Source organism: Onychostruthus taczanowskii, unplaced genomic scaffold, assembly GCF_017590055.1.
Source record: "Onychostruthus taczanowskii isolate IOZ18803 unplaced genomic scaffold, ASM1759005v1 scaffold114, whole genome shotgun sequence".
NCBI classification, from domain to species: domain Eukaryota; kingdom Metazoa; phylum Chordata; class Aves; order Passeriformes; family Passeridae; genus Onychostruthus; species Onychostruthus taczanowskii.
The window spans coordinates 838,510-864,255 of record NW_024498074.1 but is presented as its reverse complement, the minus strand read 5'-3'; the positions used below and the strand labels follow the sequence as shown (position 1 = coordinate 864,255).

Genomic DNA, 25,746 nt, shown 5'->3' with positions numbered 1-25,746 from the left:
TTCCTTTATGTTCCTGCTGGAATTGAGGACAAGCGAAAGATTTGCTCTTGAGCTTCAGATGTTGGGCAAGTTTTGTGCTTGCTGTGAGGCTTGTAAAAAGAAAGATTTTTTTAGAATTAGTTATGTGAGGCTTATATGGAAACATTGCATCTGTTAAGTGGCGTGGTAAAGATCTAAAGAGAAAAACCACCTTGTTTTTAATAGCAAGCTTTTTACAAAGTAGGAACTATTTCAAGGATTGTGTCCAGTCACAGAGCTTCTCAAAGAACTTCAGGAATCTTGAGGCCCTTGATAAAATGCATTCCTGGAAGCTACCTTGTGGGTTGAGTCAGTTGGAGATGCAGCTGTCTAAATTAAAACATCAGAAAGCAAGCTGTAAGCTTTTGACAGAGACTCAGTACTGAAAAGAATAGCAGTAGGGTGCCAGCATCCCAGGAAAATCAGGTTGTGTCCCACCTGGGACCTGAGCAGGAGCTGGTTTCACGTGGGGCTGACCTGCCTTAGGCTCCTTGCACACTCTTAACTAATAACCACCAAGACTGCAGGTGTGAGTGGGCCTCAGGCTTCATCCATGGTGCCCTTCTTGCACAGCAGCAGCCCAGTGTTTGTGTTGGAATTCAGAACATAACTCACACTGTTACAGTCCAGGCATGTTCTGCATCTCAAGTGCTCTGGAGTGATGTTAATCCTGTGTGGCACGAACATGGTTTGTAACAACTGAGGGTACTGCAGAGAAATTGGGGGCAGAGAAGGAAGTGATGTGGAACAGGCCTGTAGAGCTGGCTGGAAACCAGCTGGGAAAAGCTGAGACCTCTCTTACGTTTCTCATAAAGTGTTTTTTTATTCCATCCCTCATCTTGCCTCATTGCTGTGTAACATGGAACAGTTTTTATCTGTCCACTGTTGACATTACAGGAGGCAAGGAATCAGGGCATAAGGCCAATGCTGTGCCCACAAAGCAGCACTTGTGGGACATGTGATGGCCACACGAGGAGAAGTGGGATTAGAAGGGTGAAAGCCAAGGGCACCTCACTCTGCTGAGGCCAGAGGGCACGGGAGGGGAGGGAGCTGCTCTGAGGGTGTCCTCTCTTCGTTCAGGCTGAGAGAGAGTTGAGGGATGGACAGAAGGAAATCAAGATAAAGAGCAGGTCTGTTCCAGATGTCAGTAAGCACAAAACTGATTGTCTGATACCCCAGCAAAAGTCCAGGACTGGAACTGGATTAGTCAAACGGTGCTTGGTGATGTTTTCTGACCAAGAAGCTTGACTGAGGTGTAGATGGTCCTGTACCAAGTCATGTCTATACTAAATATTCCAATAGTGACCTCACTTGGAAGACTTGGTTATCCCAGGCATGAAATAATGATGTTTCCATGGTGAAGCACAGGCTTGAGTTCACTTAGTCACTAGGCCATTAGAGTAGGGCAAGGAGCAGAGTGCAGAGATAAATATTTGACTGTCAGTGTGTTTAGCATGTGGAATCAAGCTAGTTACTCCTTTCAGTGCTCCAGACTGCTGTCTGGAGTGAAAACCTTTTGGGTTATTGAAAACTTCGAATATTTTAGTTTGGGTGCTGTAAAAATTCTGTTCATCACCCCTGGCCTGTTCATTAGCAGTTTGAACTCCACACAGGTGATGTGGAAATAAATGTAATCAGAGTGATTACCCATAAAAATGAATATTGTGTCCCAGTGGGCTGTGCTGTAGGTGTATGAACTACATTTGTGAATTACTGCTCAAGAACATGTCTTTCTTTTTTGGGTTTGTTTGTTTTGTATTTGGTGGGGGGGTAGTGATTGGGTTTTTTGTTTTTCCTCCCCTCACTACAAATGTAAAAAGTAGACTTTGCCTGAACTGAGACCTTCTTAACTAACTTGATTTTTTTTTTTAGCCTGAGAATTTCCTAATGTCTCCTTTAATAGAGAAGATGATTCCCAGTCTCCTTTTTGGGACTTGAGCAGGAATTCTTAGAAACTGTTTAAAACATGTGCAGTTTTTGACCTCATGTCGAAATATTTTGGCACATCTTCAGTATGTTAATTTTAATCAATACCTAGTGTGATTTGTGAGGTGACTTTTCAAAAGGCACTCTAAGATCTAGATCAAGGGAGTTGTGAGTTCTGAATTCTGGCTTAGAAGCTGCGGGTTCTTTCCTTTTCCCGGTGCCATTTATTAGCTTCTTTGCTGGGATTTTGTGTAGGAAGTGCAGAAATTAAATCAGTTATGGATGTAAAATACAGCTGCCTTGCAGAGGTGGGAGCACACAGCTGGGCCTGTTAGGATCAGGTGTTGTGGCATCACTTGGGAAACTGTTCCATTTTGCAGTTTGAAGTGCTTTTGCCAGCCGGGCAGAAGCGTGTGGTGCTTGGCCTTCTCCTTTGCTGTTACACCTGAGCAGCAGCTGGAGAAACACCAGAGAAGTGACAGGGAAAAAAACCCAGTGAGTTCTTCTGAGGACAAGTGGCAGAATGGGTGTTTTCCCCAGCAGCTGCTTTAGGCTCAGGTTTGCTGTGTGCTCCTGAGCATGCCACGTGCAGAATGGACTGCAGGGAGCGTGGCAGTCGGTGCTATCTGTGTCGTGTCCGTGCGCTGTTATCACTGTCAGTGGTGTTACCTTTGCTTACCTGACACCTTGACCAAACTCTCTGCAGCCTGCTGTTACAAAGCTTCCACTTCTCTGGTTTCGGCCAATTCTGCCTTGTGGGCATCCCTGTTGCTTTTTTGTTATGTTTTTGGGGGGTGGGGGTGAAGGCTGGGCAGACTTCTACATGAAAGCATTTAAACTGTTTTAAGGAAAATTGCTTAGGTTCCCCATTGGTTGGACTTGTTCTGCAGACCTGCTTCCAAAGGTACGGAGCTCCAGGTCCAAATAATGGCTGATTTGTTGTAGGAAAGATCTTTGGGTTAAAAAAAACCAACCAAACAAAAACAACTAAAATCTCATGGTGGGCTTTTGAAAAACATGTCCATCTGATACTTAACTCTTTCTTTGATTGAATGCAGTAAACCTTTTTCATAGTTGAAATTCTGAGAGCTAAAGGATCAAAGGTTGGGCTCAGAGTGTGGAATACATATATTTGTGGAAAACAACAGCTTTTAATGAGTCCCTTTGTTGTCACGTTACACTTGGGGAGTGTTTTGCTGTAACTAAGTGTGGTTCTTCTGTCCAACAGCAGTGAGTGGAAGAGCATCTGCAATGTCAAACACTCCTACCCACAGCATTGCAACCTCAGTGTCCCAACCTCAGACGCCGACTCCGAGTCCCATCATTTCTCCTTCAGCCATGCTGCCCATCTACCCTGCTATAGACATCGATGCCCAGGTGAGCCTGCCGCTCTCACGGATGCACACAGCTGGTTTTCCTGCATCCTGAATAATTCAGTGGTGGCAGACAGCTCTGCTGTGTAATGGATTGGGGTCTGGGGACTGGATTTGCTGCTTTTAGAAAGCCAGAGAGTCGCAACCCACTTTCCTGTGTGCTCTTGCCTAACAAAAAAAAGGTCTCTGAATGACTGAACACTTGTAGTTCTTATTCCTGTGTTGTCACTGGGATTGTGAGAAACAGCAGAGTTGCCTACTGACAGAAACGAAATGTTTTCTGGCCTGGTATCCTAAGACAAAAATAAGCCTTAAAGCATTGTACACTGAGTTTTCGGTTGTGCTTCCAAGTTACTGGCCAGAGATCGTGGATGTATGAAAGTATTGAAACTACTAATTGCTGTGATTTTTTTTTTTTTAATTCAAGCTCTCATTTCCACTAGGGGAAAGGGTTTTCTGTATGAAAATGATTATTAAAAGGGCAGCTTTGTGTTGACTTGGAGCTAGCTGGCCATCAGCAAAAAGCATACACATACTAAACTGGCATATATCTATGCACAGCTCTGGGCTATACATACCATGACTAAGATTGGGCAGCATGGGGTGAAGGAAAGGCATGAGATCATCGTGGAGAAGAGCAGAGAAGCCTCTGGAAAATCAGCCCTTGCTGTTTAGTTGCTTGTGGCACTTGGCTTGGATCCTGCTGTGATAAAAACTGGAGTGCAGAGAATTAAAGAGAGAATTCTTACCTTCATTACACCATCTAAGGGTCACAGTCAAGCAGTGGTAAAGAAGTTAATCTGGTTAGCAGAGCACATAGGAAAGCTCAGTTCTTGAAGAATCTCAGTTCTTGTCAGGATTTCTTCTTAAACCTCCCAGCAGAGCTGCCTTGAGGGGTAGGATCCTGTCAGGAGCTTGCACCCAACTGTCAAGGGGGCATCCATAAACATGCCCTTAGCTTATAGAAGCTTTTTCCTTTGGCATGGGTACACTTGTGTTTTGGCTGTAAGAGGGGCTGTACTTGAAAAAGCAAGTATTTATCTTGTGTGTATGTCTGTTTGGTTTAGACTGAGAGTAACCATGACACAGCCTTGACACTGGCTTGTGCTGGTGGCCATGAAGAACTGGTACAAACGCTGCTGGAGAGAGGAGCTAACATTGAGCACAGGGACAAGAAAGGTGGGTATCTCACCATGGCAGTGTGAACCCTGTCTGCTCTGCCTGTGTGTCCCACTAAATAAATGCCTAGACTTCATGTGAAACCTTCAGGCTTGCTCTCCTGGTGCTGTAACTCGTGTCTTGTGTTCTGTTGCAGGGTTTACTCCGCTTATTTTGGCTGCTACAGCCGGCCATGTGGGTGTTGTGGAAATCTTACTGGATAACGGAGCTGATATTGAAGCCCAGTCTGAGAGAACCAAGGACACTCCCTTGTCTTTGGCTTGTTCAGGAGGGAGGCAAGAGGTGAAGTAAACCTTAAATCTTGAGAAGCAGTGTGTGAATGACATACTGTGTCAGTACAGTACAAGAATCTTCCAGAAAAGACACAGTCACACGGGATGTGTGTTTAAAAAAGATGCAAAGAGCTTCACATTTTCCAATTTACACATTACAACATGTCTCATAGAGACTGATTGTTCTGTTTTGATAACTGGACTGGTGCTGTGCAGGTATCCTCATGACTGCAGTGGTTAGTGCCCCATTATGGGACTTCTACCAGCATTCATTTAATATCTACATCTAATTATGCTGTCACGAGTATTCGTGCTGTGAATCAGGATTTAGACACAAATGGGTTCCATATATGAGCCTTAGCATAGTTTTTGGGGGAAAAAATGGGAAAAAGCTGGGCTTTGGGCAGCAGAGGTGATGTCAGAACACCCTCCTGCCCAAATTTTGGGTTTGACAGTATGTTTGTTCTGTGGTTTCATGGGAAAACATTCTGATTGAGAATTGTGCAGGTATGAGCTAAACTTTTTTAATGCTTAAATGTGAAAGTGAAGCAAATTTTGCACTGCACTGGAAGGGACACCATAGGTTTTCACCTTAGTGTATACTGTGATTTTAAGTTGCTGGACAGTTCAGTGTCTGGTCAAGTTTCCTCTCCTCTGCAGGAGAGGACAAAAAGCAGCAGTACTCTGTACCCCATATTGAAACTGAATCTCTGGGTCTGGCAGGCTTTAAAGATGGCTGAAGCAATCATGGGGATGTCTGCTTTTTCTTATTCTGCTGTTGCATTTGGTACACTCATGAGCAGCCATGATAGATTTTTTTTTTTTTAAAGGAAGTTTTACAGTGGCTTTGGGATCACAGGTGTGGCCTCATCCGGTCATGAGGGCAAGGAGTTTTAGCAAAGCAACTGATCTTTCTTACCATTGACATCTTCCAGAACTGAATCTCTGGGTCTGGCAGGCTTTAAAGATGGCTGAAGCAATCATGGGGATGTCTGCTTTTTCTTATTCTGCTGTTGCATTTGGTACACTCATGAGCAGCCATGATAGATTTTTTTTTTTTTAAAGGAAGTTTTACAGTGGCTTTGGGATCACAGGTGTGGCCTCATCCGGTCATGAGGGCAAGGAGTTTTAGCAAAGCGGCTTTCTTACCATTGACATCTTCCAACAGAACATTCAGGTCTAAAAAGCATTTGTCTTGGCTAGATTTGCAAGTTTGGGAGAAAACCAGATGTTATTTGTTGAAACACTGCAGGTGGTGGAGTTGCTGCTAGCTCGAGGGGCAAACAAGGAGCACAGGAATGTGTCTGATTACACACCTTTGAGCCTCGCCGCCTCGGGTGGCTACGTGAACATTATCAAGATTCTGCTGAATGCTGGGGCAGAAATCAATTCCAGGCAAGTTCCCTTTACAGCCCTTATCTCGTGTGCTTGGTTGTGAGTCACGTGAGGAAAGTGTGTGTGTTTTCCCTGCATGGTTTTCTCTCGGTGTGTGCATTTGTGCCATGCTTTTGCATCCATTGGGAGGTAGAGAACAGCTCAGGTGTGAGCTGCACGGGTACAAGAAAAGGTCCAAGAGCAGGCTGTAAGTTATAAGCACACCTCATAAGAGATGCCCTTCAATTTGAAGCCATCAAAAAGGAAAAGTGGAGCCTCTAAGTAGAAACACTTGTCCTAAACCATGCTGCTGTGGGGAACCTTTTGTAGGTTCACTGGAAGTTGGTACGCAGCTGATTTTTCAGTCTTGTGTAAGTACTCTGCCTTCATTAGTTTACTATAGTCACATTTCTGAAATGACCTTTAAAACTTTTTTGGTTCTTTTTTTCTTCTCTTTCAGAACTGGTAGCAAATTGGGCATTTCTCCCTTGATGCTGGCAGCCATGAATGGGCACACTGCTGCTGTCAAGCTGTTACTGGACATGGGCTCTGATATAAATGCCCAGATCGAGACCAACAGGAACACAGCTCTGACTCTGGCCTGTTTCCAAGGAAGAAATGAGGTGGTCAGCCTGCTGCTTGATAGAAAAGCTAACGTGGAGCACAGAGCCAAGGTAAAGAGCAAACAGCTGGAGGAGTCTCCAGAGGGAGGTGCTTCTAAGTCATCGTGGCTGTGGTGCTGCCTGATTTCCTTGCCTTTGTGGAAGTCTAGCTTGTCTAGTTCAGTTCTCTAGTCCAGTTAACTGAACTGAACCAGATATCACATAGGAAAAAATGGCTGCAGTTAAGGGCTGAGATTTTGGTGGTTGCAAAGCTCATCAAAAAATGCATTTCTTCAAAAAAGTGTGGATTCATCCTGAGGTGCTTACCAGCGTAAGGACAGGAACCCATTGTGTTTGTAGTCAGATAAACACTGTGCCTCAGGTGAGGCACTCCCCCACTGATGGCTTCTCTCTCCTCTTGCTCCTCCCAGACTGGTCTCACACCGTTAATGGAAGCAGCTTCTGGGGGATACGCAGAGGTGGGCAGGGTCCTGCTGGACAAAGGTGCGGATGTCAACGCTCCCCCAGTACCTTCATCCAGAGACACAGCTTTAACCATTGCAGCAGACAAAGGGCACTACAAGTTCTGTGAGCTCCTCATCAGCAGGTACGGTGTTGGCAAGTGAGCAGCTTAAAGAAAAATGTGGCTGTGTTTAGGATTCATTTTCCCAATATCCAGTAATATTTCCAAATAGCTGTTAAAGGGTCAGGAAATGGGAAAGGTTCTGTGTGTCTGTTGACTTCTGTCACATCATTTCATTTATCCCAAGGACTCAAATGAAGTTCTTCTTGGGGTTAGAGTGCTTCCTTTTGCCCAAATGCAGGGTTTTGATGGCGTGTGTTTGGTTTTGTAGGGGAGCTCACATCGATGTGCGGAACAAGAAGGGGAATACTCCACTGTGGCTGGCAGCAAATGGGGGACATCTGGATGTTGTCCAACTGCTGGTCCAGGCCGGAGCTGATGTGGATGCAGCTGACAACAGGAAAATAACTCCTCTCATGGCAGCCTTCCGAAAGGTAGATTGTCAAGTTGAGCTTGGCTCTTAGCTAGGGTTGTCCTGCTATCCTTCCCTAGCTCTTAGAAGTAGAACTTAATGACAGAGGCTACATATTTAATAATATCTCAGTTAATTTGAATACTTTGCATTGAATCTTCAGAAACAGATACATGTGCCACCTGTGTAATATCTTGCTCAATTCTAATTGCAATTTGCTTTATGGGCAGCGTAGTGAGTCTGGTTCTGCTGTGTGTGAAGGGTGAAATTTGCAGTGTGTTTCTGTGTGATAGAACTGGGGGGAAATAGCATTGGCTCCTTATGCAAGAGAGGGTGAGGACTTGGGTCAAAAGAAGTGCAATTTAGCCTGATTTGAGTCTACAGATGATTTCTCTTAGTAAGGGAGTGTAGTTGAGATGTTGGAGTACTGGAAATATTGCAGATGACTGTAGAAGCCTGTAGCTGTGAAGCTGTTAGAGATGGGCATCTGAAAACTGCCCCAAAAAAGGCAGAAGTTTGTGCAAGTAGTTCTGGAGTAAGGGCAACCTGTCGAGAGGTAATCACTTGCCTTCTCTGGTGGCAGAAATGTGCAGAAATGTGCCTCACTAGTTCAGAAGGTGAGAAAGATCTCAAAAAACGTGTTGAGAGCTTCATGTGGTGTGGAGTTGCAAATAAATATTTTGCAAGGGGTGCTGGGGCTGAAGTGTTTCTCAGTAAGCCAGAGGCAGCTGGTCTGACAGAAAGTGTTGTCCTTGGAATTTGTTTGGCAGGGTCATGTGAAAGTGGTGCGTTACCTGGTGAAAGAGGTGAACCAGTTCCCGTCGGACTCGGAGTGCATGCGATACATAGCAACCATCACTGATAAGGTAAGGTGGGGAAGGAAACACTTGAGAGGAACACTGTTGTGTCTCAGCCTTAGAGATGTGACCTCTCTTCAGCTCAAGGGCCACCAGCTTTCAGCCAGAGCACGAGTCCCACTGGGATTTTTGAGGAAAAACGGCAGGAAATGAGAACATGAGGCACTTTGTTCTCAACGTTCTTTGTCATTTCAGGAGATGCTGAAGAAGTGCCACCTGTGCATGGAGTCAATCGTTCAAGCCAAAGATAGACAGGCTGCAGAAGCCAACAAAAATGCAAGCATTCTGCTAGAGGAACTGGACTTGGAGAAGGCAAGTGGAAAGAGTTGCAGCTGGGAATATTTCTCTCTTAAAATTGCAATTTCACCTTCCTTCAAGGTGATAAGGTCGGTAAAAGTAGTTATTGGGGTGTAGGAGTGTGTGTAATCACCATAATTGGAGTGTCCAGAGCTGAGCATCTTGCCATCTTTGGACTTTGCTATTATTCAGAGACATTGGATCAGGAAATGCCAATGTAACGATTTCCTCTGTACCAAAAGAAGGATTTCTGAATATGGTTTGTCAAAAAAAACCCGAGTGTGGCATTTTCTAGTCATACTCATGGATTTTAGGTCTAAACCCAATTTTGTGTCCTAAATATTTAAAAAAAAAATCTACTAAACCCCATAGTACTGTAGTAGAAATAAAACAGAAAAATCAAAGCAAATAAAAAGCATTTGGATTTCTTGAAATGCATGGGACATCTTGTAATGCTGCTGCATGTGCTTGACTTGTAGCTAAGGGAAGAAAGCAGGAGACTGGCTCTGGCTGCCAAAAGAGAGAAGAGAAAAGAGAAAAGGAGGAAGAAAAAAGAAGAACAAAGGCGAAAACTAGAAGAAATAGAAGCAAAAAATAAAGAGAATTTTGAACTTCAAGCTGCTCAGGAGAAGGAGAAGTTAAAAGCTGAAGGTGATTACTGCAATTATTCCAAGAAAAGAATGAAATTTGGTATGAGCTGGTATGACATCTGTAATAGATTTATGGATGTCTCATAGTCAAGGGTTTGTTGTGTTTCTTGGAGCTTTGCAAAAAAGTTAGTCCTAAAGTTTTTTGATAGGTGTGACTTGGAAAACAAAACACTTGGGCTTCCTCAAAGCAGCTAAGTTACTCCTGCTTTTTCTTTACTCTTCCCTCAGATGATCCCGAGGTCCCAATGGAGCCTCCCAGTGCTACCACCACCACCACCATAGGTATATCTGCAACCTGGACAACGTTGGCAGGCTCTCATGGGAAGAGGAATAACACCATCACCACAACGAGCTCCAAGAGGAAAAACAGGAAAAACAAAGTAACCCCCGATAATGTTCAGATTATATTTGATGATCAGCTTCCCATTTCCTATAGCCAGCCTGAGAAGGTGAACGGGGAATCCAAGAGCAGCAGCACTAGCGAGAGTGGTGACAGTGACAATATGAGGATCTCCAGCTGCAGCGATGAGAGCAGCAACAGCAACAGCAGCCACAAGAGTGACAATCATTCCTCCACAGCTGTCACCAACACACAGAGCAACAAGAAGCAACCGTCAGTGCTCGTCACCTGCCCAAAGGATGAGAGGAAAGCAGTGCCTGGCAAGTCATCCATCAAGTGAGTTCCTGTGACCCTGCATGCCAAGTGCAAGTCATCCTTTCTTTCTCCCCCACATAACGACAGCATTTAATTCCCTTTGCAGGTTGTCTGAAGTTATTAATGAAGTGACGAGTAATTCCTTGTCTACTTGCACGAAATCCGCTCCTTCTCCCCTTTCTTCTCCAAATGGAAAGCTAACCATTGCTAGTCCTAAACGTGGTCAGAAAAGGGAAGAAGGTTGGAAGGAAGTCGTGAGAAGGTAAGCAGAACAATTCCCCTAATTCCCTTTGATGCTGTCCTTTGTGTAGCCTTCCTTGGAGTTACTGAATGACCTCAGTGGGTTTGAGATCTCACAAAGCTGCTGCTGCATAGGTTGAATCAGAAAATACAGTGTTCTTTTGACCAGCCTGTGCACAGCTTCTTGCCATAGGAGTGTTTCCTACTTAATATTGTTTATTTTTTGTGTAGATCCAAGAAGGTTTCTGTCCCATCAACTGTGATTTCCAGAGTTATTGGCAGAGGAGGATGTAACATCAATGCGATCCGGGAGTGCACGGGAGCGCATATAGACATTGACAAACAGAAGGATAAAACTGGAGACCGAATCATCACAATTAGGTGGGTGAGCAGGATCCTGCATTGGCTCTGTCCTGTGGGTATCTTCTTCTTGTTGGTCTGCATAGGAAAATTAAAGGCTTGATCTGGTTGTTCCTTGGAAGATCCCTTGAAAGCGGGGGAGATGAATGGGATGGGAAACAGAGTACAATCACCAGCAGGTGCAAAAGACAGCTTGTGAGATGAGGTGGAACATAAATCGTGGGATTCTGCGTTTGGGCCTGTTAATTCACGGTGAAATATGAAAGAATAGTTAGGGAAGCAAATATTTTATCCATTTGAGTTTCTTGGAGTTTGGAGTATTCAGCTTGAACTTCTTGAGTAATTGTCTGCAGCAGGACTGTGCCAAGCTCAGTTTTTGAATAGAGAATTATTTTCAGTTTTTGAATAGAGTTATTTTCCTGTTTGTGTTAGGGTGATAGCAGATAGCCCTCCTGTGTGGGAGGGCTGTGGCTGTAAGTGTGTAAATGCCTGAGATGCACTTTGCCTGCCCTTCCTTTTTGTAGGGGTGGCACAGAATCAACCAGACAGGCCACGCAGTTGATCAATGCTCTGATTAAGGATCCAGACAAGGAAATCGATGAACTTATTCCAAAGAACCGTTTGAAAAGTTCAACTGTCAATTCCAAGATAGGGTCCTCGACACCTGCCGCCACTACAGCTGCTAACAGTTCTCTCGTGGGCATCAAAGTGACCACCGTAGCCGCTTCGTCGACATCTCAGACCGCCTCCGCGCTCGCCGTGCCTGCAATCTCCTCAGCCTCCACTCACAAAAGCATCAAGAACCCCGTGAACAACGTGCGGCCCGGCTTCCAGGTCTCTCTCCCGCTGGCCTATCCTCCTCCGCAGTTCGCGCACGCGCTCCTCGCCGCTCAGACGTTCCAGCAGATCCGTCCGCCGCGGCTGCCCATGACGCACTTCGGAGGTACCTTCCCGCCGGCCCAGTCCACGTGGGGCCCGTTTCCCGTCAGGCCGCTGAGCCCCGCCCGAGCTACGAACTCGCCGAAACCTCACGTGGTGCCTCGCCACGGCGGCCAGAGCAGCAGCGGTTCTCAGGTGAACTCGGCGAGCTCTTTGACGACGAGTCCCGCGGCAACGACCGCTTCGGTGGCTTCTACCGCGCCCGGATCTTCGGCCGGCGGCAACCCGAGCTCCCCTTCGGTCCGGAGGCAGCTGTTCGTCACGGTGGTGAAGACGTCCAATGCCACCACCACCACCGTGACGACCACGGCGAGCAACGCGAGCACGGCGCCCACCAACACCACGTATCCGACTCCTACTGCCAAAGAACACTACCCCGCGTCTTCCCCCTCATCTCCCTCTCCTCCCGCGCAGCCGGCGGGCGTCTCCAGGAGCAGTCCTCCCGACTGCGCGGCGGCCTCTCCCAACAAAGGCGCTCCTCCGTCCGAGCCGGACGCGGCGAGCCCGCCCGCCGCGGACGCGGGCGGCTCGACCGGCAGCAGGCAGCCCAATCCTGGGACCAGCAGCTCCTCCGTGCATCCTGCTCATCAGCAGCCCCCGGGAGCTCCTCTGCCGGAGGCCAGGCCCCCTCTCCAGCAAGCTCAGGTTCCTGCGCCAGATCCTCGCGTGGTCGTGCCTCCAAACCTCGCGGCGACGAGCTCGTCCGCTCCGGCGGTAGGCGCGAGCAACGCTCCCATGAGCTACCCCGTGTCCCAGCCGGCCATGGGGTCCGCTCAGCCCGCAGCCAAGATGGAAACCCCAGCCATCAGACCGCCTGTCCACGGGAGCGGCAGCGTCCCCAAGAATCCAGCTCCTGTGCAAAACTCCTCCGTCGCAGTCCTCAACGTGAACCACATCAAAAGGCCCCACAGCGTTCCTTCTTCAGTGCAGCTTCCTTCTACCTTAAGTACACAAAGTGCTTCTCAGAATTCGGCCCACCCGGCGAACAAGCCCATGGGGAACAACTTCAGTGCTACCCTGCCTTTTGGGCCCTTTAGTACGTTGTTCGAGAACAGCCCCACGTCTGCTCATGCCTTCTGGGGCGGGTCCGTCGTTTCCTCTCAGACGACGCCGGAATCCATGCTCTCAGCTAAGTCCTCATTTTTGCCAAATTCAGATCCGTTACATCAGTCTGACACTTCCAAAGCCCCAGGTTTTAGGCCACCGTTACAGAGGCCAGCTCCAAGTCCCTCAGGTAAGCCTCTGGCTTGTGCCCGTTCCATAATAATACAGTTGATTCTTGTGTTTTTTAAGCCAAGTGGAGTTCATTTCAAGTGCCCTGTCAAATGTAGTAGCTGTTAGGCAGCTGCTGGGCTTGATAAAATAGGGGTTTTGCCATTCCTGTCCGTTCCTCTCCAATAGCTGAGATGATAAAACACACTTATTTCCACCTCCCTTCCCTACTGGATAGTGACTGTTCCAGTTCGTGATGCCTTGCCCTGAGGCTGCAGGAAAATGTGCAGCATCTTCCAAGGGCTAGGGTGGTAAAAAATGGCATTTTAATATGAACTTGTAGCTTAAAGGAGGTGTGTTCTCTTAATTCCTAAATTTGATCCAAAAAATGTAATTTCCTTGACTGCCTGCATTTTTTTAGTGAGATGTTTTGCGTTCTGCCCAAAACGGAGGCCAAGGGGTTGTCACAGAACCTGTTATGTAGCTTCCAGAAAGGACATAGATGGTTTGGACCGTCTCTGCCTGTTTTTGTAGGACCACTGAGGTGCTAATGGATTGGGAGTTAAAACAGCACTTTCTTTCCTATTTTGTGAATATCATGGGGTTGAGCTTTTTCATCTTGATATACAAGTCAGCATTTTGACTATGCCCCTAAGATATACAAATGCATAAGTCTTAGATCCCTAAGATTTTATTTTTCCCTTTCTGTGTTGAAGAGGACATGAAGGGAGTAATAATTGTTGTATTTTGAGTATCTCGGCTAATTGGTGGCATTTGGTGTTAAGGAAATATGAATCATTCTTGATTTAGGTGTACAGCACAACTGCCACATGCTGAGTAGACTTGCAGAGTGTGAAGCTTAATGCTCCAGTTTCCTTTGGAAAATCGTGACACAGGTCCCCAAAGATGGGCTGGATAAAAGCTTTCCTTTCTCTTTCCATGACACCGGCGACCTCTCGCTGGAGTGCTGGAGTTGTGGGAGTCACTTGTGCCCGTTCTCTCTCGTAGGTATTGTCAGTATGGATTCTCCCTATGCTTCTGTAACACCTTCTTCGACACACCTGGGGACCTTTGCCTCGAACCTGTCGGGAGGGCAGATCTACGCGCCCGGGACGCCGCTGGGCGGAGCGCCTGCTGCTGCTAATTTTAACAGACAGCATTTTTCCCCTCTTAGTTTATTGCCTCCATGTTCATCAGCATCAAATGGTGAGTTCTGATCAGCAGGGAGCTGCTGAGAAGCTGCTGTGTAAATAAAGTTGTCCGGCAGAACTGCAGGAGGAGTTCCAGGAGAAAATCCTTAGGGCAGGTCCTGGTACCTTCCTCTACCTTTGGCCCCTGCAGTTAGGAGTTTTTTGGACAGATAAGCTGTGGAGTGCTGGCTTATTTAGGGAATGTGTTAATGTGTTTTATTGGCAGAAACAATGACAAAGAAACCCCAGGGAACAAATCCAAACGAAGAAGAAAAAACAAACCCAGCCAAGACATGGGTTTATGTGGGCTTATTTCAGCTCTGGTTTAGGATATGATCCTCCAGTCCTCTGTTGCTGATTGACTGTGATGCTTAGTTAAGGTTTTGTGGTGTGTGTCCTCCAGTGGCTGAGCTGCCAGGGCGTGATAAGCATTTTATATGAGGGGCTGAATCAGTGGTGAATATCTCTGTGATCTGGAAATGAAGTGATCCTGAGGTGGATGAATGTGGCATTAACCAGCTCCCCGCTGTCAGTTGTTGGTTTGTGGCATCTGGCTGCCGTCACCAAGTGCTCCTGTTGCTCTCCTTGCAGAATCTCCTGCTCAGTCCGTGTCCTCTGGAGTACGAGCACCCTCTCCCACCCCTTCAGCAGTGTCCTTGGGATCAGAAAAACCCAGTAACGTTTCTCAGGACAGAAAAGTTCCTGTTCCCATTGGGACTGAACGGTCCGCACGCATTAGACAAACTGGAACGTCTACTCCTTCTGTAATTGGGAGCAACTTGGCTGCTCCGGTGGGACACAGTGGGATCTGGTCCTTCGAAGGTATAGGTGGCAGTCAAGGTATGTGATGTTCACAGGTGCACTTGAGTTGATCACACCCTTGTGTTTGCCAAACTTGTCTTCAGCACGGGAGCGTGCAGGAGTGAGTGCCTGAAAACACACAAATGTTCTTTCCAAGGGCTTTGGAGCAAGGAGTTCTTGCAGCCTTCTTGTCCTCTTAATTGTTTGAAAGTTTCTGAAACCCTCAGGGGTTCTGAAATGTCCTGGCTGTGAAGATTTGGTACTCCCAAGTAGGAGCAGGAAAAATAAAAACATGAAAACAGGCATGAACGCAGTGGGGATCACTGAATTGAGGAAGAGGGGAATTTAAGGTGTCACAAGATCACTGTCTGGAGTTTCTGCTGATAAAGAGGTTGTTTGTATGGTAGGAGTTGATATTTAATTTGTAGCTAAGGTAGAACTTTTTGTGCTGAGGAGGGTGCTTTTATGAAGTGATAAAATTCTGCATTTGGGTTTCCTTTATTCTTTTCAGCCATTCACCTTCTACTAGCACAAGACTCTTGGTTCTCCTGGAGTCACATGGAATTTAGTTATTTCAGATTTTATTAAAACAGTTAATCATCCTACAGCTTTTCTTACTAGACTTGTCAGGGGTCTTGGATGCAATTTCTGGGAGACTGATAAACTTTTCCATATTGATTGGCATTTTTTGTGGGGAGTTTTCTTTTTATTTTCTTTAGGTGTTTTTTTTTTTTTTTTTTTTTTTTTGCTTGGGGTGGGGGGTGTATGATTATTGAGACTCTGTTGGATTGGACCTCTGGATGTCCTGTCAGCCTCCTGCACAAAATGGGGTTTCCCATGAGTTCTGCCCATACTGCTCAGGGCTTTATCCAATCTGCTCTGGAAAACCTGCAAGGATTGGAGCTGCTCCACTGTTGAGAGCAATCTGTTCTGCTCCCTGACTGAGTCCACACAGCTGAAGGTTTTAACTGACTGGCTGTGCTGGAATTTTTCCCCAAATACAAACCCTTTTTTTACTTCACTAGTGGTCTTTTCCCAGATAAAGCTTTAGAAATTCACTATTTATTTGGATTGTGTGTAAAAGTTGTCCTTTGTGTCTGTCGTGGCTTCTTTCTGCTTTGGTCTGTGACTTCAACATTTTGATTTTCAGTTCCCAATGGGATTGGCTCTTCTCTACTTGAGTATTGGGGAGCCTCAGAAACGCTTCTGTTCCCCTTCTCCAAATAATTTTTTTAAATCTTTTGTTTTGAAAATTGGGTTTTCGAGTGCCTGGGATTTGAGCTGTAGCACCAGTGATGAATTCACAGAGTCAGGACATGAGCCCATAGCTGCAGCTCATCATGTTCTGGTTTGCTCAGATAGCTCTGTGTCCCTTAGAATATGAAGCAACTCGTGGAAGAATGGTAGTGAAGTAGAGCAGATAGTCTTCATAGTGTACATACCATTTCCACAGCACCAAGGGCACGAGGAATTGAGGTTTTTGGGGGCTCTGAGGTTTTTGGAGGAGGGAGAGTTAGCCCAAATTCCAGCGTTGCTGTTGAAATGGAGGAAAGTTGCAGGGGCAGCGCTCTGGTTGCAGGTGACCGTCCCAAACTCGTGGCAGTGGCTCAGGGTTCGTGGCCCTGCCGGCGGCACTGCTGGTGTTGTCCCTCCATCCCTGCGGAGCTGCGCTGCGGGTGGGGCCGGGCAGCCGCGGGTGACGCCGTGTCTCTGTGCCGGCAGATAAAGTGGACTGGTGTCACAGCGGCATGGGCAGCCACATGATCCACAGGCCCATGTCCGACCCGGGCGTCTTCTCGCACCAAGCCATGGAGAGAGACAGCACGGGAATCGTAACGCCTTCCGGTACATTCCATCAGCCCGTCCCTGCAGGATACATGGACTTCCCGAAAGTCGGGGTAATGACCTCCTTGCCCCCCCCGTGCAATCCCCTCTGGTCCTTCTGTGCGTGCAGTGGCGTTCCTGGAAGCGTCCTGACTGTTGTTTTCCTTCCCCTCAGGGAATGCCTTTTTCTGTGTATGGGAACGCCATAATTCCTCCCGTAGCCCCCATCACAGATGGTACTGGAGGCCCCATCTTTAACGGGCCTCATGCTGCTGACCCATCTTGGAACTCGCTGATAAAGATGGTTTCAAATTCCACAGAAAACAACGGGCCTCAGACGGTAACTGATCCTTTCTTTCTGTGTGTTGTACTTGAAATGTATTGTGATTCCTGTCTGTGCAGTTGGGCATTTGGGAAAAGAAATCTTGGGGCAAAATTTCATAGGAAAAGCCAGTTTATGTGCTGTTAGTTAAGCTTTCCCTTCCCGAGAAGGCAACACAGCAACAGGGCTGCTGCTGGGCTCTGTGGCTGAGGATGTTGTGACTGTGTTAGAGCACCCCAAGGAAGGGAGTTAGTAGCTCTTTGCTGCTCTGATCTTGCCTGGCTTTTCTGCTCAATACAATTTAGGCAGAGGGATTAATTCCCCTGAACCTCTTGTTCCTACTCAGGAACTAATACTATAATGGAACATCAGTAGCTCTGTGGTTATTTTTAATTGGACAGTGATCTCTGTTACACTGTTACTAAATAAAGATGTTTCTGGGCTTAATTTGTTTGGAAATGATCCAAGCTGTGGGGAGCAGCTCCCAGCCCTGGTAGACCATAGGTGTGAGGGAGAGGGGGTTTGCCCACAGTTCAGGTGCTGCTCTGGGGTGGCTTCTTGTCCCTGCAGGGTGATTTCTGGTTTCATGACAAACTTTGTCCCCCAACAAAAGCTTTACTGGGCTAGACCTGGGATTCCCCACAAGTGAAGGTCTTGGGGGAAAATAAGGTGGCAGGAATCAAGTTGTTAGTCTGAACTCAAGATGAAGAAGAGAGCAGCACGTCCCGTGCTCTGGGCGTGGAGGGATTTGGGAGCTGGGCTGGGGAATGATTTGCTGCACGCCCAGAGCCCCGTTCCTTGTCCCGGACAGGACAATCCGTGAGCCCCGCAGCGGAGCGCCCGGAGCAGCCCGAGGCGCGGCGCTAAGGCGGCTTTCTCTTGCAGGTGTGGACTGGAACCTGGACACCTCACATGAACAGTGTGCATATGAACCAACTGGGCTGAGTGGGATCAACGTGCTGCCCTTGAGATTCCTTTTTTTGCAGAGGAAACCACAATTGGCAGAAACAGTTTATGTGCTCCCAGATCATTCTACTGATGTGCTTGACTGAAGTGTGTAGGCTTTTTGCAGAAGAACTTACTAACTGACCTTTTTCTGTGAACATTGTGACCGCCCATTCCCCACCATCATATGTTTCAACTTAGTTAGACTTTCTTCTTTCCTTTCCTTTCCTCTTTTTTTTTTTTCTTTTTTTTTTTTTTTTTTGACATAACTTTCTGTTGAAGCTGTTCTTTGGCTGGTTGGTTTTAGTACTGTAAACTGCTTCTGAGCAAACACAGAAATTTAGCAAAATTATGTAAACTTGATCCTGAAGTTTTAGAATGGCAAATAAATGTACAATTGTTTACATAACAAATGGCTAAGCAGAAAGTAAATTTCAATATGTCAGTTATAGAGGCTCTACTTTATGTAGACTTAAATTAATGTGAGATATGTACCTTCATATTCAGAAATCTGGATGTTTCCTTCATACATTAAACTATTAATAAGCATAACTTTTCTACTTGTGTAATTTAAGTAAGTTATAAAAACACCCCAGGCATTATTGAGAAGGCATAAATTCTCTATTTGACATTTGAGGAGAGCTTCCCTGCTGCAGGCTCCAGAGGCAGGTCTCTTCCAGAGGCAGGTCTCTTCCATGAAGGTTTATTTGGAAGAGTCCAAGTGGGAATTGCCCTCTACATGTCAGGAGCTGTCACCTGTGGGCAGAGGCAGCAGGAGATGAAGGAGGGTGGGTCCTGTGAGGCCGGGCTGGGTGAGCAGTGACACACATGCAGTCAGGATCCCTGTACCATTCCCTTACAGAGCACTTTAAGGAGATCCACAACTCAGATTTAAGAAGTATTCCTTGGTTTTATTATGGTTCCTCCTTGGAAAACCAAGCAAACACCTCAGTTGGCCACAGAAACTACTGCCTTTTAACTGTTGTGGTATTTGAGGTGTCCTCAAACTTTTTGCATACCGAGGCCGTATACCTGCCCTTAGGTGCTGCTCTGAATAAAAGCAAGTTCCTTCTTCCAGCAGTCTGATCTCCTGAAATACATCCTGTGAAGAGCTGGTGGTAGCAAAATGGATCCCAAAGCGAGGAACTGCTCAGGAAAAGGTTTGAAACTCCATCTCACACCTTACCAGGGTGTGGGTGAGCGCCCTTCCCCTCCGCTGCTGCAGGCTTTAGTGCTGTTTGGGGTGACTAATTATTAATGCTACTGAGAAATAGTGCTCAGTGTTTATTAGCACCATGAATTCCAGAGTATGGTGTTGATCTGACAGTTTAATCCGTGCCTGGAGCAGTGGGCCGGGCACGGGAGATCCTGGCTGGGGGGAATTGGAGCATTTTTATTCCCAGATACATTTTTTTTTGGTGTTTTTTTTTGACTCCCACGATGTAATGCTTTCTATTTGTCCAGTAAACCAAGGAATGTACTCTTTTGGGAGCGGGCAGGTGCTGTTTGTTTGGGAAAAGGGAGCAGAACCAGGGTTAGGACAAACAGGGAGAGGAAGAGAACCAGTGTACGGTCTGAGGGGCATTTCGACCTCTCCTTGCCACAGAAGGGGTAAGGAGACGGGTCACAACCTGGCTGGGCAGTGTGGAATGATAGAGCACTTGGTAATGATGAATTTCTCCAGAATATCACCTTCAGGCTCAGGGAGCTGGGGCCGTTCCGCCTGGAGAAGGGAAGGTTGTGTGGGTTCCTCACAGCATCCTCCAGGATCTGACGTGGCCCAAGAGGAACTGCAGTGACAGGACAAGTAATGGGTACAAATGGAAAAAGGGTGGATTTTGGCTAGCTGCTGGGAGGAAATATTTACTGGAAGAGGGGGGAGACAGTGACCCAACCCCGGCAGGGCTCAAAGCCGGCTTGGCCAACACTCCCAGGCCTGGGGTGTGATCCCTGGGGATGCCTGGTGTCGGACTGCGTGATCCTCGCGGTTCCTTTCCAACTGGGCACGCTGTGTGCTGCGGCGGGAGGTGTCCGTGCCCGTGGCAGGAGCGCGCTGGCACCGCTCCCCGCTCCGTGCAGCCCGGTTCCGACACACGGGCGGGCGCTCCGTGAGGCGCTGCCCTTCCCGCGCCCTCGGCCGCCATGGCACCGCTCCCCGCTCCGGGCAGCCCGGTTCCGACACACGGGCGGGCGCTCCGTGAGGCGCTGCCCTTCCCGCGCCCTCGGCCGCCATGGCACCGCTCCCCGCTCCGTGCAGCCCGGTTCCGACACACGGCCGGGCGCTCCGTGAGGCGCTGCCCTTCCCGCGCCCTCAGCCGCCATGGCACCGCTCCCCGCTCCGAGGGCTGGTACGAGTGGGCGGCGCGGTCCGCGCCCGTGCACTGGGCCGAGGGCGGGCTGGCGGCGCTGCAGGAGGCCACCGGGCTGCCCTGCTGGGCCGCCATCGCCGGCGGGGCCGCCTTGCTGCGCACCGCCGTGACCCTCCCGCTGGCCGCGCAGCAGGGGCGGCTGCTGGCTAAGGTGGGAGCGCTGAGGGCTCTGAGGGAGAGGGGCTGAGGGGGCCGCGGAATGAGCGTGGCGGTTGCTTTATTGCAGCGGGTTTGGCGTTTTTTGAGGGATTTCGGTAGGTTTTGTGCTTGTTTGGTTGCGGAGGTGAGCGTTTCTTGCGCTCTCGCGTAGTGGGGTCTGTCGTGCTGTGGTGGTGGCTTTGTTCGCTGCCGAGTTGTGCCCTCGTGGCCTTTATTTTATTACTCTTCATTTCATTTCTGTATATATGTATATATATAAATATGTATATTATATAAATATATATATATAAAATTATGTATTTTATAATGTAAAGCACAATATATTTATATATTACAGTGTGCTGTAAATAGCGCTTCCTACTATATGAATTTTCTATTCTGTGCTTATATTTATATGCTACTCTTAGTTTTTGTAATGGTCTTTTTTTAACATGGAGGTGCTATTAAAGATGGGTCTTTTTAAGCGGAGTAGCTAATTGCAAGTCCTGCGTGCAGGCAAAAAGATGCTTGTTACGAATTGCCCTCAATTCAGCTGTGATGGAAATAATTTTTTTCTTAAGAAAGTATAAAATTTAAAAATGTGAAAATTCTGTCTTCATTTCACGCAGTAGTAAGAGAACATCTTTGATTGTTACTGTAATTACTTGTCACTGCTACCTTCGTGTGGTTATTTTGTTTAAAGATGAAAGGTGTTCACTGATGTTGAACAAGACCTTGACCAGATGCCTTGTCCCTCACAGGCGTTTCCTGCCCCTACAGATGTTAAATTACAGTGGTAATTGCTATGTTTGGTGCCTGTGCTGGTATTACGTCACAGAAGAGTAATTAATATGTGTAATACCCATAGAGGTATTTAATTATACAGTGGCAATGTGTATGAATTACTGTGCTTTATTAATATGTATTAATTCCCGTACAGATATTAAATTTTGCGGTGATAAGCCATAAGTTAATGCTCCTTCAGGCGTTGATTTACCAGGGATAACTAAAACAGAGGTGAGGAGAGGAAGCGAGTGTTGCCTGCCACTGTGCCCAACCAGCTCTCCTTTCCTTTAGCTAGCTGGAAAACCTGCAGCCTGAGATTAAGGAGCTCGCCCAGCGCCTTCGCTGTGAAGTCTCCGTGCGTGGGAGGCAGCTGGGCTGGTCTGAGAAGGTGGCCAGGTACGAGGGGCGTTGTCCCCACATTCCGCAGTGGGACGTGGCGGGAAGGAGGATCCCACACGCAGCACTTGTGCAGCGATATTCTGCCATGCCCACAGCTTCCATGTTCATTCCCCACCTGTGATTTATTTGTTGATCCTGTTCCCCTTCCGACGTTGTCCGTTGCAAAGCTCAGGCTTGCGCTTTCCTCTCCGGCAGGTCCCACTTCGCCAGGAACATGCGGAGGATTGTCACGGAGCTGTACGTCCGGGACAACTGCCACCCCTTCAAAGCCACCCTGCTGCTGTGGGTGCAGGTGCCCATGTGGGTGTGCGTGTCCCTGGCTCTGCGCAACTGCAGCGTCGGTGCCCTGGGCTCTGCAGGTGTGGGAAAGGGATTTCTGCAGGGATTTTGGGCTCAGAAAAGGGCGTTGTCCCACAGATGGGTGCTGCACCGGGACCAGTCTTCTCTCACTGTCACTGCTTGTCCACTTGTTGGGTAAAGAACACCGTGTCCCAAGCTTGGTGTGCAAGCTGATAGAAAAACCAGTCAGCTGCTAAGGTTTTAAACCTTAACGTCGTTTAAGCTTAATTAATTAATTTAAATAATAAGTATTTGAAATGAGTTTTAAACTTAACGTGGTCTGACAATCCTGTTTACAAAGTCATGTTACATGTGCCACACCACAGTCACTTTTAGTCTGTATTTTTTCGCCTTCCATGTGCAATCCTGTAGAAAAGGTGAATGCATGATGCTCTCTTAAATTAAAAAAAAATAAATTTTGTCCTGATTTTTTTAGACTAGAGTTTATACTTTGTTCTTTTAAGCAAAGATGTGGCTAGTTATACAGCTACTAAGAAAAATACAGTTTTTTCAACATCAGGAAATAAGCACTGTAGGTTACTGCATTCTTATTTTCCTCATTGACTTGTAAAATATTTGAGATGGAAGTATTTTTTATTGCAGATTTACCTGGCTGTCATGAGCTAAGCCAGGTCTCAGCTTATATCTCTCACTTTTCTTACTTACATTGGTAGCAGAGTGTTAAAACCAAGGATTTCTGCTGTAATTGTACTTACCATGTGGATAAAACATACCTAGAAACTTGGGTCTGTGGTTTGACACTGGTACAGCTTGGCTCACGTGAGACAGCAAATTGTACTGAATTCTGTATTTTCTTCAATTTTTTCCCTGCAGTGCAAGAGCAGTTTTCCTCAGGAGGAGCACTGTGGTTCACAGACCTCACGGCACCTGATTCCACGTGGATTTTGCCGCTGTCCCTGGGGCTGGTGAATTTGCTGGTGGTGGAGGTAGGTTGGTGGAACAAAGCAGCAGCACATAAAGGTGGCTGCAGGTGATCTCTGCTTTAAGTGCACCGGGCAGAAGTGAAACACAATCTGTTTGCTCTGTGTGTTTTAATGTGTGGGTGGCTCCGTTCAGAGACCTCCAGGTCGGATGGATCTGCTCCAGCCTCAGGAATATTTAGTCTTGACTGCAGTTCCTTTGAGAACGCTGCTGTGATGAGATTTCTGGGTGTTAATCCTCAGTTTCACAAAGAGCTGGTTTACAAGCGTGCCTTTGTCCCCTTTCAGATCTTTGCTTCCCAAACGAAAGTGCCAGTTTCGCGGATCCAGAAGATTGCCACCAACTTCTTCCGCGCAGTGTCCGTGGTGATGATCCCTATTGCTGCCACAGTGCCCTCTGTAAGTACCCTGGGGTGTCACCTGTGCCCTTCTGGTGCTTAAAGGAGAGCCCAAAAGCCTCACATGTTTCATGTTTCCATGTTGTGATAAGGCACAAAATGATGACACAGACACTGCTGCTCTCAAGGAAAACAAAAAAGAAAAAAAATAACTTTATTTTCTGACTCCAACATTTATAGTTTTCCAAAGGTGACAGTGGATTGGAGGGGGACAGTGCCACCTCTCCAATGCCACTGGACAGACCAAGGGTCCATCAATTCTCTCCCCCTCCATGAAAGAATGCAAAACATAGGTTATTTACTGTGTGTGAGAAAGTTTGTTGAAAGAATGTAAACATCAGAAGGCTTAACAAAGTCTTACAAAATCAAGGCGACATCTCCGCTGCTGTGTGCTTAAGAAAAGTCAGATGTTCTGTCTGTGTGTGTGTTTAAGTCTCGTTGCCTTTGGGATATTTTTGTTCAAGGAGGAAGACTTTGCAAACTTGAAAGGGGTTCATGTCCTTCGTGTAGCCTGAAAAAGGAGAGGAAAGCTGTATGTAAAGGCATATAGGCAAATGCTTGTTCACTGGAAACCAGTGTAGCTCTTAAATTAGGAGATTTTCCACATCTTTCCTCAAACACTTGTCATTTTTGCCAGGTTTTCTACTGCAGAGTGTTCTTAGCAAAAACAAAGTGTCTGGTTGTTCGGCTCAATTATAGTTTCAAGTACAGAAGCTTAATCTGACAGTTCTTAAACTAATTCAAGCCTCAGTGTAGATGGCACTTTTCCCCAGAAGAGTTGAGAGACAGACAGTTGCATTTCACATGGAAGCCATTATTGCAGATGAGAGCAGGAGCAGTGGTTTAGGTGAGTTACGTGTCTCAGTCCCTGGGGGTGGCCCGCAGCAGTGCTTCTGGAGGAGCTGCTTGGAGCCGTGCTTTCCTTGCCTGCAGGGAGCTGACCTGTGCTTGTGTCCTTGCAGTCCATGGCGCTCTACTGGCTGTCCTCGAGCCTCGTGGGCCTGTCCCACAACCTCCTGCTGCGCTCTCCCGCCTTCCGCCGCCTGTGCCGCATCCCGAGGACCGCGTCCGACTCGGATACGCCCTACCGGGACGTGGTGGCTGCCTTGGCCACCAGGTACAGCCTGAGGAGACAGCACCACTGAGCTCCAGGAGGAGCTGCCTGGGGTTTAGTCAGGTGTACTTATCTGCTGTGTATTTATTTTCCAAATAAAACGCTGGCTGGCCACGAGGAAGGGTTGGTCAGCAAAAATGTGTCTTTAGTGGGAGGCTTTGTTTCAAGGGTGGTCCTTCTGCAGTTGTCCAGAAATCCAGGTTTGTCTCCTGAATTATCCTAAGAGATTGGGCAGGTGAGTATGGTTGTGTTCGAGGTCTCAGGAAGAGGGAAGACATGAGAATCTTGACTCCATGTTTCATATCATAATATTGTATTATATTATAATGCTGTACTAAAACTATACTAGAAAGAAAGGATTCATCAGAAGGCTGGAAGGGAAAGGAATGGAGTGATAATGACATCCTGTGACTGCTCACAGCCTCGACACAGGTGGCTGTCATTGGTCAAGTGAAAACAATTTTGCATGCTGGGTAAACAGTTCTTCAAATCACATTGCAAAGCAGCCAAACGTGGAGAAGCTGAAGCTTGCCAGCTTCTCAGGAGAAAAGACCCTGACAAAAGGATTTTTCATAAGATATGTCTGTGACAGGTGAGTGTTAAATAAAGCTATGACTCATATACAGTGCCTCTCTTTTGCCCTAAGTCCTAAAGGTAAAAAGGTTTGGTTTTTTTTTTTTTGGTTAAAATTATCAGGAATTAATTATGTACTTCTTGAAAGATTCCAAGCTGCTACTGTGATGTAAACTTAACAAAAATTCGGAAGCAGAAATTTTTAATGCAGACTTTGGAAGCATTGATTTGAATTGTTGTGATAGCCTAGTGGAACTTTACAGGTAGGGCTGAGATAGACTTTCTGACTCCAACCAGCAGTTTAGGAGAAAAAGTGCAGATGTCATTGGGCTAGTAACACTGCACTTTACCTGTGGGCATGTTTCACTGAGGTCTGAGAACCTCAGTGACAGAGTTATGCCTGGGTGCTGCCAGGATGGTTTCATACCAAAGAACTCCCCAAAACAGGTGTGAAACTGAAGGTAAAGCAGCCAAAAGCATCTTATCTAATGGTGTCTAACAATTCAAAATCCACAGATAAGGAGATCAGGAGGTATGTGGTAAAGCCATTTCCAGCTCTGCATTGCAGGTAAGATAATGTTCTAGACTTTTAAAGGGTTTTAGAAGTTCCTCTGAATGAATATTGCCATTTTCCCAAGGTGTTGGGAAAAGACTGTGC

At 47.0% G+C, this 25,746-nt stretch overlaps 2 protein-coding genes across 10 annotated transcripts in view; both read left to right on the top strand.

Annotated features, from left to right (window-relative positions):
• Positions 1 to 18,583, top strand: part of ANKRD17 (ankyrin repeat domain 17) — a 68,782-nt gene extending 50,199 nt beyond the window's left edge. For 5 of the 6 annotated variants that reach the window (XM_041427428.1, XM_041427422.1, XM_041427427.1 and 2 more), the window contains 19 exons: positions 3,173 to 3,321; positions 4,385 to 4,496; positions 4,633 to 4,778; positions 6,021 to 6,163; positions 6,603 to 6,816; positions 7,176 to 7,351; positions 7,599 to 7,761; positions 8,510 to 8,605; positions 8,792 to 8,908; positions 9,373 to 9,544; positions 9,772 to 10,219; positions 10,305 to 10,460; positions 10,670 to 10,819; positions 11,323 to 12,971; positions 13,958 to 14,155; positions 14,731 to 14,979; positions 16,663 to 16,838; positions 16,940 to 17,104; positions 17,972 to 18,583. In XM_041427428.1, the coding sequence (XP_041283362.1) occupies positions 3,173 to 3,321; positions 4,385 to 4,496; positions 4,633 to 4,778; positions 6,021 to 6,163; positions 6,603 to 6,816; positions 7,176 to 7,351; positions 7,599 to 7,761; positions 8,510 to 8,605; positions 8,792 to 8,908; positions 9,373 to 9,544; positions 9,772 to 10,219; positions 10,305 to 10,460; positions 10,670 to 10,819; positions 11,323 to 12,971; positions 13,958 to 14,155; positions 14,731 to 14,979; positions 16,663 to 16,838; positions 16,940 to 17,104; positions 17,972 to 18,031 (4,739 nt within the window). In that variant the 3' untranslated portion in view covers positions 18,032 to 18,583. The remainder of the gene's footprint in view (positions 1 to 3,172; positions 3,322 to 4,384; positions 4,497 to 4,632; positions 4,779 to 6,020; positions 6,164 to 6,602; positions 6,817 to 7,175; positions 7,352 to 7,598; positions 7,762 to 8,509; positions 8,606 to 8,791; positions 8,909 to 9,372; positions 9,545 to 9,771; positions 10,220 to 10,304; positions 10,461 to 10,669; positions 10,820 to 11,322; positions 12,972 to 13,957; positions 14,156 to 14,730; positions 14,980 to 16,662; positions 16,839 to 16,939; positions 17,105 to 17,971) is intronic. The other variant, XM_041427423.1, reaches the window with a different exon arrangement.
• A 1,829-nt stretch (positions 18,584 to 20,412) lies between these two features.
• On the top strand, positions 20,413 to 24,657 carry LOC121348181 (cytochrome c oxidase assembly protein COX18, mitochondrial). 4 transcript variants are annotated; one of them, XR_005954348.1, is made up of 7 exons: positions 20,413 to 20,551; positions 21,616 to 21,720; positions 21,919 to 22,082; positions 22,897 to 23,009; positions 23,292 to 23,402; positions 24,039 to 24,248; positions 24,364 to 24,504. XR_005954348.1 is itself a non-coding variant. In XM_041427431.1 (7 exons), the coding sequence occupies exons 3-6, from the start codon at positions 21,938 to 21,940 to the stop codon at positions 24,246 to 24,248; spliced, it is 465 nt and encodes a 154-aa protein (XP_041283365.1). In that variant the 5' UTR covers positions 20,413 to 20,551; positions 21,616 to 21,720; positions 21,919 to 21,937; the 3' UTR covers positions 24,364 to 24,504. The 4 variants fall into 4 exon arrangements, 3 of the variants coding, with proteins under 3 accessions (XP_041283365.1, XP_041283364.1, XP_041283363.1); XM_041427431.1 differs by having other exon boundaries at positions 24,153 to 24,248; XM_041427430.1 differs by having other exon boundaries at positions 24,147 to 24,248.
• The last annotated feature ends 1,089 nt before the right edge of the window (positions 24,658 to 25,746 follow it).

Bases quoted from the DNA above. Each gene is read 5' to 3' on its own strand.
- LOC121348181 (XM_041427429.1), top strand. From the start codon at position 21,938: ATGCGGAGGATTGTCACGGAGCTGTACGTCCGGGACAACTGCCACCCC. The intron at 22,083-22,896 runs GTGTGGGAAAGG...TTTTCCCTGCAG, and splicing joins CGGTGCCCTGGGCTCTGCAG to TGCAAGAGCAGTTTTCCTCA. The intron at 23,403-24,363 runs GTAAGTACCCTG...GTGTCCTTGCAG, and splicing joins TTGCTGCCACAGTGCCCTCT to TCCATGGCGCTCTACTGGCT.